This window comes from Nanorana parkeri, unplaced genomic scaffold (assembly GCF_000935625.1).
Source record: "Nanorana parkeri isolate BGI_ZX_2015 unplaced genomic scaffold, ASM93562v1 scaffold292, whole genome shotgun sequence".
Lineage (NCBI taxonomy): Eukaryota > Metazoa > Chordata > Amphibia > Anura > Dicroglossidae > Nanorana > Nanorana parkeri.
Genome location: NW_017306560.1, coordinates 788002 through 801207, shown reverse-complemented (window position 1 = coordinate 801207; position 13206 = coordinate 788002). Strand labels below are relative to the sequence as shown.

General features: G+C 42.4%; 1 protein-coding gene across 2 annotated transcripts in view; it reads left to right on the top strand.

Moving 5' to 3' along the window:
- FBRSL1 (fibrosin like 1) overlaps positions 1-13206 on the top strand; it is a 515094-nt gene that overhangs the window by 438397 nt on the left and 63491 nt on the right. The window contains exon 1 of one of the 2 annotated variants that reach the window (XM_018557616.1): positions 4967-5363. The exons of the other annotated variant lie outside the window; for it this stretch is intronic. Coding sequence (XP_018413118.1) covers positions 5345-5363 — 19 coding nt within the window. The 5' untranslated portion in view covers positions 4967-5344. Of the gene's footprint in view, positions 1-4966; positions 5364-13206 lie in introns of those variants that run through there. 2 annotated transcript variants of the gene reach the window in all.

The window sequence follows — 13206 nt, the reverse complement described above, 5'->3', positions numbered from 1 at the left end:
AGAAGGGAGGAAGCTGTTTGGATGAAGATTTTCCAAGTGGCTCCTTCGATCTTCTGATCGAGGGTTGCCTGGCAGAAGGGTGCCGACTGTGCGCAAATTTGGCCAGTTTATCAAGAACCGCTCAAAATTTTCATAGCGTATATCTTACTTAAGAACTCTACACTACGAGAGCAACGGTCTCTCTACAGAGGTCCAACAAGCCCACTGCCTGCCTATTGGTACCTGTGACCATGTTTCACCCTGAATATGTGTGTAACATGAAACATATTACACAGCCTCCCTCCCTGTACATCATAGCCCCCTCCTAGTCTGGGAGTATGCTATTACTGTCTATGCTGCCTCAGCTCCTCCCTTCATCTCCCTTCCTATCCTTTTATATAGCTTCGGATAGAGTGTAACTTGGTGGACTGCTGATATCACATCTAAGATGGCAGCACCAGTCTCAGGATTCTTGGATGTCAACACTGGGTAGGCTTTTCCAGGTGGATAACCATACCTGGAAACTTTTAAATATCAAAATTCCTGAGAATGGTTGTGGTGTAGGGGGTGGAATGGTGGACAGGGTTACTCTGGCAAGTTACACATGCAATCCCAAGTGGTTTATATGACCAAATTGTGCAAACAGTGGGAGGGGCTTTAAAGTTAGGTCCAAAGTAGAATACAAATGAATATAAAATCTCCTCACAGCTCTTGTCTGCTTTTGCCAAACAGCATCGTGCATACATCATGATTGCATAATGTAGTGATGTCATGTGCATGGCTATATGAGGGCATGGTGTGCTAATCTCTAAACTAGTCCCCAAGAATGTTTAACCTCTCCTGCATTATTTCTGCACTGCCTCTTCCCTGAGCCCTCATAGTGTATGTGCCAAAAGAATATACTAGCAAAAGCTTGAAGCTAAAAGCAGCTGTTTCACTAAAAGAGTGGTGCTATATGTATCATTTTGTCATTGGCCACAATGCTGTCTTATACCGACAAGCAGGAACAATTGTTCCTGTGATCCAATCTTTCTTGGACAGTTCAGGAACACCTCAACTGTGCTTAACACATCTTCATAGAAAACGCCTTTGTAGCTGCTCTAACTTTAACACTATATTTTAAAGGTGAGCGTTCCTTCAAGGTGTCTAAAGCACAACATGTGCAAGGTTTGTTTTCGTCTGTTATTCTGAAATTATCTGATTTTGTGGTTTCTGTTAATATGCTTGGGGCTGTACATGGTGTGGTGATAAAGAACAGTGCTGCAAACTGAGATTATAAGGGAAAAACACCATCTGTAGAGCTAATTGGCAGCTCAGCACAAACCTTGATAACCCCAAAGCAAACCATTTTAAGCTTGCAGATCTGTATCTGGGGGAAAAAACAAGCCTACCTATAATGTCTCACTGAGAACAATGGGCAGTGAGGCTGTCCAAAGACGCTAGGGGGTAGTTGGATGTGCATGCACAATGCAATCACCCTTGTAGAGGCAGTTTTTGAGAGTGATCCAAAAACTTGCTAGATTAGCTCTGCCAATCTAGCACATGTATCTCAGGTGAGGGATGAGGTGAAGAGTGGTACAGACATTTCTACCACCTTTTTATCTCAGAGGAGAATACTAGTGATCACGTTTCCTGCTTGGAGCTCCCAGCCAACCTGTGTCCGCTGACCATAGTCTGATCTGGCTGGATGAGGCAGCTGTCATCTCTTGTATATGGGCTGCTTAAGTCATCTGCCTCAAACCTTTTTGGACCTTCCAACCCAACCATGTTCTTCTGTGTGACGCGGCCCACACAGTTAAGACATTGTTCCCTTTTTTCTTAATCGGGATCCTTTACACAGCTTTCAGTAAGCTTCAAAATATCCTCATGTGATAAGCAGTTCTGCTTACTTTTACCACCTAGTCCTGAAAGGTGATGCCTGATTAAAGCTCAAATTGGGCTGTGTATGGCTACCTTTGTGGTAAAAAGGTTGTCTTTTTAAATCACGTGTGACCAAGTTTCTGCAACTTTTCATTACTAAATAATGTTTTCCTGTGACTAAAGCTACCTGGTAACCTGTAGCCAATATTAGATAACAAGTGGCGTAATTTTGCATGATAACCCTCGTCATAAGAGACTCTATTAAACGTGTATGTATAGCCAAAACGTTATATTTAGTTTGGGGTAGAGTGGGGAAGGGTTGGATCTCCTGTCATGTTTTTATTGCTGTCTATTCATCACTTTTATTTGTCGCGTTGGCTGTTGACACTAAAACAGACATTAATGATATGAGATGATGGGAAAACCAAAATTGTACAGTTGACCCCATGACAGGAAAAGAGGGACAGTCTTCCAATGGAGCACTTGTTCTGGAGACAACTGTCAAGAGGAAAATTCCTGTCAATTTGTAGAGATTTAGTCTCGCTTTATTTTTGGACTCCATGACCGGAAATGTAGGTAAATCTGGGGCACAGACAACACCAAATATAATGACATGTTTTCAACCTAACTCTAATCTATCTGAAACTGAAAAAAACGTTTTGGGGATATATGTAACTGTTAATTAAGGTGGCTGTTATTCACTATGGCTGGGCTTCCTGTGTACGTGGCTTCCTGCATGGCCCCAGTACACTGTAGGTTGTAAACACTTGTGATGTGACACTTGTCTGCATCTGAGGTCTGGAGTTCTACTTTACAATTTGATAAGGGCTGGTTTTTTTTACCTTAAGACATTTAAACGTTCTCTTTACACCCTAGCCTGTCTGAGGCTGCTTTAATATGTATCAACTGGGACACTCTTTGCACCTTTAGAAGAGGTCAACTAAGAACTAAGCCTGAGGATAGTGTTTGGCCAAAGAGTATAAGACAGGGACGGCCAAACTCCAGCTGTGGTGAAACAACAAATCCCATAAAGCATCTCTCTGGGAGTCATGTCTGTGGCTGTAGGAATCTTGCAAAGCCTCATGGGATTCGTAGCTCCACCACAGCTGGAGGGCTGCAGTTTGGGCATCCCTGGTATAAGGGTTCAATTGCATGGCACAGATGCAGACTAGATAGACTAGCAAAATCCTCTCAGTGCCCCTTTATCACCAGAAGAAGTGCCACCAGAGCTGATAAACATCAGGCTGAACAGGGAATTTGGGATTTCTTCCCAACAGAAAAGTGTTCCCAAAACGTAAAGTGTTCAATAGAGCTTATTGATCTGGAGGAATTACATTTTTTTAATGTGTACTTTGCCTTTAAAGGGAAACTGTCATGATAAAATCATGGAGCTTGCCACTGCTGATCATTCCTTCGGAAAAGACTTGTTGCATGTGTGCCATTCTGATCCTGTGGCTTCAATTCTTTCTGGGTCACTGACCTAAAACAAGTATAGAGATGAGGAAGTTTTTGACACTTGTTTACAGCAAGCATGTGCTAGGCCTGTGATGAAAAAGTATTTACGGCAGACACAGCCAGGCAAGCTAGCATGTTTTAAGTAGAAGACCAGCAAATGGCAGCCTCCATACTTCTCTCACAAGGCAGGGGGGCACTATAAGTAAGTGGGGACACATTCTCTTAATGCAACTCTGTGAAATAAACTAGGAGAGGGAATACCTACCTCTACCACTGACCCCATCAGTGATCTCTTCTCACAAGATATAGACACTGCGGTCTCCTGTAATGCCTTCAAAACAGTGAGGTCTGCTGGGGACCATAGAGACTTGCACTCCCAGAAGTGTTGGTTTTCCAGAAGACTTTAGAGGAGTATTTTTTATGGTGAAGCAGAGTTGCGTGGCAGAGGAAGTGGGAAAAGTAAATATTCCCTTTGTTCATTATAGGTATGCAGTTGCTAGATATAGTTGAGGTTTAGTACATGAGATCTGAGCGGGTGTATAGCTGCCATATCACTTATACATGACTCGTGGGTGTGTGAATAATCATTAAAGTGACACTAAACTCAATTCATCTCTGAATTTGTGCTGACACTGTCCTTCCTTCTGGAGGGTGGCTACTTTTGTTCCCCATGGTCCCTGTGGCTGTTGTAAAGTAGCCAACTCCCCAAGCATGCTCCCATGATGGACTACAATCTCATGTTTAGTTTGCTCATTTGTATTGAGATTGTAGTCCATCACGGGAGTGAGCTTGGAGCCGTGGCTACTTTACAACACACACATGGGCCATAGGGAACAAAAGTAGCCACCCTCCAGAAGGAAGGACAGTGTCAGCACCAATTCAGAGATGATTTGAGGATCTATAGCAGGGTAGCCAAACTCCGGCCCTCCAGCTGTAGTGAAACTACAAATCCCATGATGCATCTCTCCGGGAGTCGTGGCTGTGAGAATCTTGCAATGCCTCATGGGATTTGTAGTTCCACCACAGCTGGAGGGTCTGAGTTTGACTACCCCTGATCAATAGCTGAGTGATAAGATACATTTTTGTTAATAGGGTACTTGAATGCATTTTTATGATTTAACTCCTGAGTTCAGTGTCACTTTACAATGCTGGGTGTTATGTGGGGAGGGCCCCTGAAAAATATACAAATCTTACTTGATACCATGCTTTCCTCACGCCCACCTTCCAGGCACTGACTGTACATAAAAACTGCCATCTTTTTATCCTACAGGACCTCTGCGTTCAGAAAATGTTTTGGGGTTTTAAGTAGTTAAAAACATAAAAAAAAGTGCAAAGAATAAAAGCAAAGTGGCGAAAATGAAATTCCATCCCAGCATCTGTCCTCTTCCAATCTGAAAGAGGAACATCAGTGGATCATGGAGGGGGTAGTCTCTCTCATATAGACAGTGTTTAGGGCAGGGAATTGCAGTGAAAGCTGAGATGTTATATAGTGGGATTGGGCGATCAATACTTGGACAGATAAAAGTATCATTGAGTAGAGTGAGCAGGGTGTCGGATGAGATGAAATGTGCTCTTTCTAGCACACTAGAGGTTAAATCTTCAAGCAGCAGACTCCGCTTAGACTGCTCATGCCTGCCTCCAGTGTGCGATCACGTTATCGAGGCTGGATTGGTCAGGTCTGGAGCAGTGTGCTGTTACCTTTTAGCAGCTCGCAGAGAGCGGCACGTAGAGCATTCGGCTGAGATCACGCAGTGGGCGCCGCTCTCTCCGCACCGAGCCATGGACCCTCAGACCTAGGAGGATCGGGTCCTGGCACCCTCCGGGATATGTATACTTGTGTATTTGCTGTCAGCCGTTGTATCAGCAGCCTGGCAGGGGTGCTGTGTGGACATCGTCCTCCCTGGCCGGCCGTGGATTAGCAGTAGGGAACTTTGGATGTGGATGTACAGGCGGGATTACCCACGGAGGGCAGCCCTGGGCACATCTTCTCTGGCTGGATTTATTATTGCGGAATTCTCCGATTCTGGATACGTTTGTGGATTATTACAGCATGCCGCCCACATCTGTGCTCCGTTCGGGTAAGTCGTACTCATTGTCACCCGGGCAAGGACACATCGGACGCCCGATCGCCCCGTAGTCTCATGGCTTCTGATGTGTGGTATGAAAAGCTTCCATATACTGGCCCCGGCCGGAGATCTGTGTAGTTTGGGCTCTAATTCAGGCGGGGATTGTGCTCGTGTTGGGCGATCCCTGGCCAAGGATCACATGTATGCTGTCATTGTGCTCGTATAGGAAGACGATCGGTCGCCGGGGTGAAATCGTTAGAAGAAATCATGTGCGGTCTGCTGATTTGAGCCCTTCTATGGCAATGTTAGAAATAGCAGCGACATGTCCTGTAAGCAGGTTTAGGCGCCGAGGGCTCTATAGACTGGGGGGGAGCAGCCCCAACTTCTCTGCATTTAGCCAACAATGTCCTTCAGTGTCTCCCAAGGGCCACAGCGTGCCATGGCTTCAGAGATTTCACTTCTTAATAATCCACCAGCAATGTGCAAAAGGCGCACAAAAATCTTTTTGTCGCCATTCGGTCATAAATGTTTTTTGATCTTCTTTTCCCAAGAATGTGGTCAAATTTTCAGGACATGGGGCTGCGTCACATTTCTAACACATTTTGGTTTCTAAAGCTTTTACTGACCTCCAACCTCGATTTATATTAAAAGTTGTCAAATTCTCCCTCCTTGGCCACTGGACGGTGATCATAATGTGAACTTCCTGCGCACAGTCTCGGTTTCTTTATATTTTACCCAATCTTTTAGCAATTTGGCATTTAGAGTGTAATGTTGGAGTTTTCAAATTAAATATGTAATTGTCCTTGTTTCAGGAATCAAATATTACCGTGTTAAAGACAGTTGTCCGGTGCTTCCATATCGCTTTCAATGACGCACATTGTACACTAAAACCCCGCATTTTGAACCATCTGTAGTTTTGGTTTTTCAGGAGAATATTTTTCTTGTCCCCTATTTACCAAAAATAATAAAAAAAAAAATCCCTGTGGATGTTACTAATTTAATACAGTCCTGTTGACCATCCAGACACTCCCTGGCTGTATTCCAGAGGGTTAGTGAGTTGGCAGGCCAGAAATGGGCCATTGGTCTGCTCGGCTTAACCCTTCATAGTGTGAAGAATATTATCAGGTGTATGGGAAGGCTCCGATATATTCCTGGGTGAAAAGTAAATCAGAGCTACTTATTTCATTTCCTCCCATGGGGGTCGTATTTGCTTCTTCCATTAGCGCACACCGAATGTATTTTTGTTTTCCTTTGTGGTGTAATTTTTTTTAATAATGGAAAGCATTGTGTGATAAACTTGTTTCTGTGCTGTCTGCTGCCATTAAGTGGTCATGCTGGCTCAGTGCACTGATTGATATCGGATACACTGCCACCTCTCACCTTCTCTAAAGCTGCATGAGCACAACATTTTATACCTCTACATGAGATGGAAATCCAATACTTCAAGTCTCTGGCATGCAAGCATTACATACCCCGTGTGGTATGTAAGCTGTTATATTCTTACTTCTCCTGGCATCTTATTTACTTGTGAACTCCGTTGGTGACAAGGGATGTAAAGTTAATTTATTCCATATGTGCTGGTTATAGAACCCAATCTTATGTGAGTCCTGGGATTATTTGTTATGAGGTATAGATTGCACGCTTTGGAGAATACCATAGTTTCTCCTATGTAAATGGTGCATAGAAATGTGTGGATACTACTTCTGTACAACCTATATGATTCAGTTGGATCATTCAGGTTCTGATGGCATAAACATGGGCTGTTTTATTACATTTGTACAGTTGGCTTCGATCAGAACATGTATACGTACAGCTGGCTTTCATAAGACCATGCATGCATGATGAAAGAAAATTATAACGTGTATGGAAATCCTATCTTCTTCAATGTGAAAGCATTGTCTTTAAATTGTTAATCCTTATCCAGGATCAGGAATATTTCTATGCGAGTGTAATCTGTCATTGGACAGTGGCCATAGCCTCAAATTCAATATTTATATTTTATAGATGATTTTCATAGAATACAGTGAACAGTTTTACTTCTGTTGTCCTGAACCATCAACCGCTTATAGGTTGAATTTGCAGGCTTCATATTTTAAATGAAAGAATGGTCTTTGATTGTATTTGTTGCAAATGCTAATTTGAAAAGAGGGATGGGAAGCTTTTGTCACACAACAGGTTAAACTGATCCTCTTTTAGCGGGCACTGCTAATCTCTTTCTATCCCCTCTCCTGTGCAGATTACCCAGCAAGGAATAATTAGCATCTTCCAGTTCACCTGTCACAGGCAATAACTCAAGCCTTGATTTACTGACAGATGTGACATGTGGGGTGATCGTCTTTCCCACCCTGCTCTTTAAGAGACTGGCTCCTCTGGGCACTTCAGGATCCCACAGAGGGCTTATTAAGAAATAGATCTGGGTTTTACATGCTTATGTTTTATCCACAGCTCTGTGTTGTATTTTGTATCCCTGAATTGTCATTTTACACCCTGGCTCAGTTTGAAGGCCTGTGGACATTCTCATTCTTATAATGCTCTATATAGTAGTGACCGCCATTTGCGAAGCAAGGTACAAATAGAACCGGACACATTTCTAATGATGATCCAGCGCATCTTTTTATGGAAGCATTTGCAGTGGTTTTGTTTATATTTGCAACCCAGGTGCCTGCAATCTAAAGCAGAAAACTTTGACAGTTGTGAGATAAATTTGAGACGAGTATTCATAGATCGGAGACCGCAATGGTAATGGTTTTATATTGGCACAGTGCTACTTTTGAGCAGCAGAAGATTGAATTTATGAATCAAGCTGTGATTTAATAATACACTTGTCGCATCCTCTGTTTTTGCCCTACGCCGCTGGGTAGCAAGATTGATACATCTTTCCCCATAGGGTTGTCTGCATAGGAAGCTTGTTGTGAATTAACATGGACTAAATGCGCTGACGTTGGAGTTGATGATTTTTCCATAGTATGGAGATGTCCTTTTTCTGGGGGCTTTTTCTCACAACTATTCTGTGGGTATAGGAAGTGTGGTGTTCTTAAGTACGGTAATTGTCTTGGAGAATAGCGGTGGGGTAATTAATGGCGACAAATGTCAGCCTTGCAAATCTCTGTAAATCTCTTTTTGTATGGTGCAGCTGTAAGGAATTGGACAGCTGCTTGGCATGGAAGATAAGCCTGGAAACATCTCTGGGTTGTTTGTGAAAAGTTAAAACAAGATCTGAGCAGTAAAGGTGGGTAGAAAAGCCTGGTAGCAGTCTCCTAGCTGTGACTGAACATGTTAACCCTTCTAGCGCACGGCAAGGAGCTTGTAGATTTTGCTGCATTTATGCAGTGGTTGTGCCCATCACTTATCCATCCAGCTATTGACTGCCTCTGTCTCAGTAATGCTCTGTTCTGCAGTTGCTGTTCCCCTGGATTTCACTTGCTTTAGAGAATTTGGCAAACTCAATCCTGTTCTCAGTGGATTTCAGCACACACATGTTTGACATTTGGGGGGGAAATAGCTAATTTGTAATGGTGACTTAGGGTTCCTAATAAAGGATAAACACATTATCTTCTTTGCTCCATATGATCTAATTGCTATGGTATGTAATAATAGTCTCTCTGCATGAACTTGTAAATGAGAATAAAGGACGCAGTCTTCTACTAGATGGACATAACCAGATTTTGCAGGGTTGAGGTTAAATCACAATTGATCCTTCTGTGTTGGAGAAATAGACCTGGAGAATAGTTTGCTATGCTCTGGATGGGGATTACTGTGCGGCCATAGCTTTCTGTGTGCTTTCAGCTCCTTCCAATCCAAGCATATTCTTAATAGCAACCAACTGAATTCCCTCAAAAAAAAAATCTTTGCAGTGCTGTGCATTGTATGGGACTTTTCATCTTGTTAAATATTCATTTTAAAAAGCAACAGTCATCAGGCCTCGTGCTGCTGAGGTTTCAGGTTTGGATCATCTAGTGTCCTTTATAAAACCCAATAAATGCTGCTGGATTATGAAGACTGTTGTGCTTATCAGGGAAGGTGCACGGAAATGTAGTAGGTTAATGCCAACAGAAATCCTAAACATATGCAGTTGTTGCCTTATTAGCTGCCCGACCTCACACATTGTGCCAGTTTGGAAGCAGTGTGTGAAAAGGCAGTTTACAGACCACAACTGTCACAAATCAAGTCAAAGTTACACTTTGACTAAGGGACAAGTGGAAATCTTTTGTAACTAAGACTGCACATTTGTAATAACTTAAGACTGAATATTCAGGTTCTTGCATAAACCGTGTTCTTTTATCCAAGTTGAGAGAAGACCGTTCCAAGGCTTAATAAATCCTCTGAAAACCCATTCACTGTGTTCACGTTAGCCTGGATTATGCAAGGCAGGTACTGCACTTATGAACTATACCCAAAAACTTTCAATGCTATATTTAGTAGACCACAAGGGAGCAAATAGAAGTACAAATGTTGGGGTTTACATAAACTTTAACTTTTCACTTAAAATATTTAAAAAAAACATGCAGCTAACCAAGGTTGTGTATCTTGTGACACATTCTACATAAGGAAGAGTACTTCACATTCTATGACCATGCAGCCATCAGGGAAAGCCTACGTTCCCTGGCCTGTGGCTTGACTAAGAGGTTTTCACAGCTAGTCATTCATGCTGTGATCTGGTGCAAGCATTGCAATAGGATTCCTTAAGATGCCCATACACCTTACGATTATCTTACGATAATCGTATGCGATCGACTTTTCGTACGACAATCGTAACGTGTGAATAGAGTGCCCGACCGATAGTACTGTACAATCGTACGACTTTTGACGGTCAAGCATGTTTGAAAACTTTGGTTGATCGTACGATGTTCGCATGGTTGGTGGCGTTTCCGTCCGTCAAAAGTCGTACGATTAACACTGCGCATGCGCAAACGAAAATAATTGCGGTCGATTACCGCAAGTCGTCCAGGTGTTTTTTTTCTAACTACCGCTGATTGAACCTTGCGATAATCGGGGCAGGATGGGGCCGTCGTACGAAAATCGTACGATGGTTCGATCATCGGACGAAAAGTTTCGTCCGATAATCGTAAGGTGTATGGGCACCTTTAGTGTTCAGGATACTCGAGTGCATTACCAAGATTGTCACTTTTGCGTCATGTAGGGCCTCAGAAGTTGCATCCGTCATTGATGCTCATGCATAAGTGTTTAGTCGCCCATAGTTCAGTTGGTAAAACATTGAGAATTGAATAGAGAAGCTGATTGCTCTACTTTTGATGATGGGAGTCGGGTTTTTGAATGACCGACTTTGGTACACTGACATTATCCTCCTCTGGACAACACTTTGCACATCATTGCACTGCTTTCTGTATTGCATACATATTTTTGTGCATTCTGCAGAAAATCTTATTTATGAATGAAGGCAGGCATCATTTTAGTATCCATTTCAGGAATTGTCAATCCTATGTTGCTATGAAACCTGATAACACTGTCCTTGGATGTGTGCTTCTCATGTATTGACCAGATTAAGATAATGTAATTGCTGCATGCTGTAATGTGCCTGTGCACAAAACAACAGATTTGGTATACCTGTGTTCAGAAAAAGACATAAAGTGGGTCATTTGGTGCCTGCTGAATATGAGTACAATCTCCAGAGTACCTTCATTGCACCCTAGGAGCTATTGTGGCCTACTATGCAAGTGTCAGAACAGCTTAGCCACCCCCACCAGTGGTCCTCAAGACTCCTGCAAATACAGAAGTGGTATGCAGGCACTGGATGCTGCCTGTTAGTCAATTCTAATCTTTCTTGTGATTTTTTTTTTTTTCTTTTTCTTTCACCAATTAAAGGAATTATTTGCCGTGAGTTGCTGACCACCTTCAGAAAATGCTGGTTCAGATTGACCCTCGTGGCTTCATTCCTTTTTTGGCATCATTTGACCTGGGAACATTATGCAGCCAGTGGAGTTAGGACTCCTACATATTTGTCGGGGCCAATCAATCAAACATTATTGTATGAGGATGAAAGCCAGGCAACTACATGTTTTTGGAAATTAAACAATGGCAGCCTTATTCATTTCCTCAGCGTAGGTTTCATATTTAAAGAGGAATTGAGCTCAGGTTACTGTGCCACAAAAAGGCAGGTAGAGGACTAGGCTCTTTTCCCATTGCTGCTTTACCATGCCTAGTTTTGCTGTGTCTGTCAGGGAGGTGGTGTCCATCTTGGTAGGCCTTATGTCAGAGCCTCAAGCAAGGAAACCAGTGAGCAGCACAAAACTGACACCATCAAATCTCATTCTAAATCTCCTGAGACAATCAGTCGGAGGCGGCAGTGCCTTCTCACACTGCGGATATCTACAGCTATGACGCTGTAGACACTTCCAGGAATTGAACTGATGTTTTTCAATGGAAATCCAAGACAAAAGGTAGCTTTTCAGGGAGCAATTCAGGCACAATTAACGTTTCTTAATGTTCCTTATAACATAACAAATCTCTGCTTTTTAGTTCAGATCCCCTTTTAAGGTTTTTAGCCTATTGCACATCTGCCTATTTCCAGTGTGGAAAATGTAATAACCTATTTTTGCTTACTGCTGCTATGTAAATCAGTGTATCCCATATAAAGCCAACAGTTTGTGCCCAAGCCACCTTGGAACTGCAGGATTGCTCTCCAGCTCTCTGCCTTTTCATGCTGCTACCTTTTTTCTATTTCATATTTGGAACATTCCAATCACCTCCCAAAATATAATGTGATAACTATGTTTGGTCTATGCATTTTACGTCCTCCCATCATTTCTATCTTCTCCCAGAAGAAGTAGAGCCCGGCACACTGAAATATCGGCTGCTTAAAATGCAGGCATTTTTACAAGGATTTAATGTCCTTGGGAGCTGAGGTGTAGCAGTTTTATAGCACAATGTTATGTTCTGGCAGACATTGAGAGTCACGGAGTCACTTAAAAATGATATGCAGCAAAAGGACGGCTTTCTAGCAGATTCGTAGGCGCTGGCCTTTTCTTCTCTCCTTTTTCAATAATGCATCAGAGGAATAATGTATAAAAAAAAAAAAAAAATCGTGTATGAAAGAGCTGTCTGCGTTGCCAAAAGCAACTGTCCATGTCCGCCATTCTTTTTCTAACTGCTGACTGCATAAATGGCAGACCTAGGATGGGGAACAGACTGTTCTTTTCTGTATGCTTTTGTTGAGTGCCAGTACGCATTCCCAAAGGTACTATGCCACTTGTGTATCTCTGCTGTGACATCTGACACATAGGTAGGTGTAAAATGAATTGCCCGTTCCGGGAGTTCCTCCTTCCATCAGGAGCAGCATAGAAAATAATGACAGGCCTTTAGAAACTGTTTCTGTCCTAGGCACATTGACTGTTCTGCAGCAAGATATATTTGAGTTTAATATACCGGTAATTCTCAAATGCTTCCAAAATTCTGTATCTGTCCAGGTGACCGTTATGTTATGTTTAACTATTTCCATAGCTTTCCAGTAGATGTCATGGCAGTCAGTGTAGGCTTTCAGGATTGATTATGGCACCCGGAAATATGTCTTCTTTTTAGGAATAAGGGAAAATACGGTTGTGCTGCCAGAAATAGTTTGTGCTCCATTTGGAAGGCCTTAACAGAAAACATATTATTAACGCAGCACAAATGATGTAAAAGGCCTCCCAGACATTGCTGTGGTTCAATGCAGTTTATTGGAGGTAATGCTTCAGCTGGCCATGTTTAGATTGAAGAGTGCTTCACTTTGTGTATTTCCACTTTTGCAGGCAAATTGGGATAATACCTGTTTTATTACAAAATCTTATTTTGTTACATGTTCCCACTCGCATACCAAGAAAATAAGAAATTGCTGCTTCTAATTTATGTG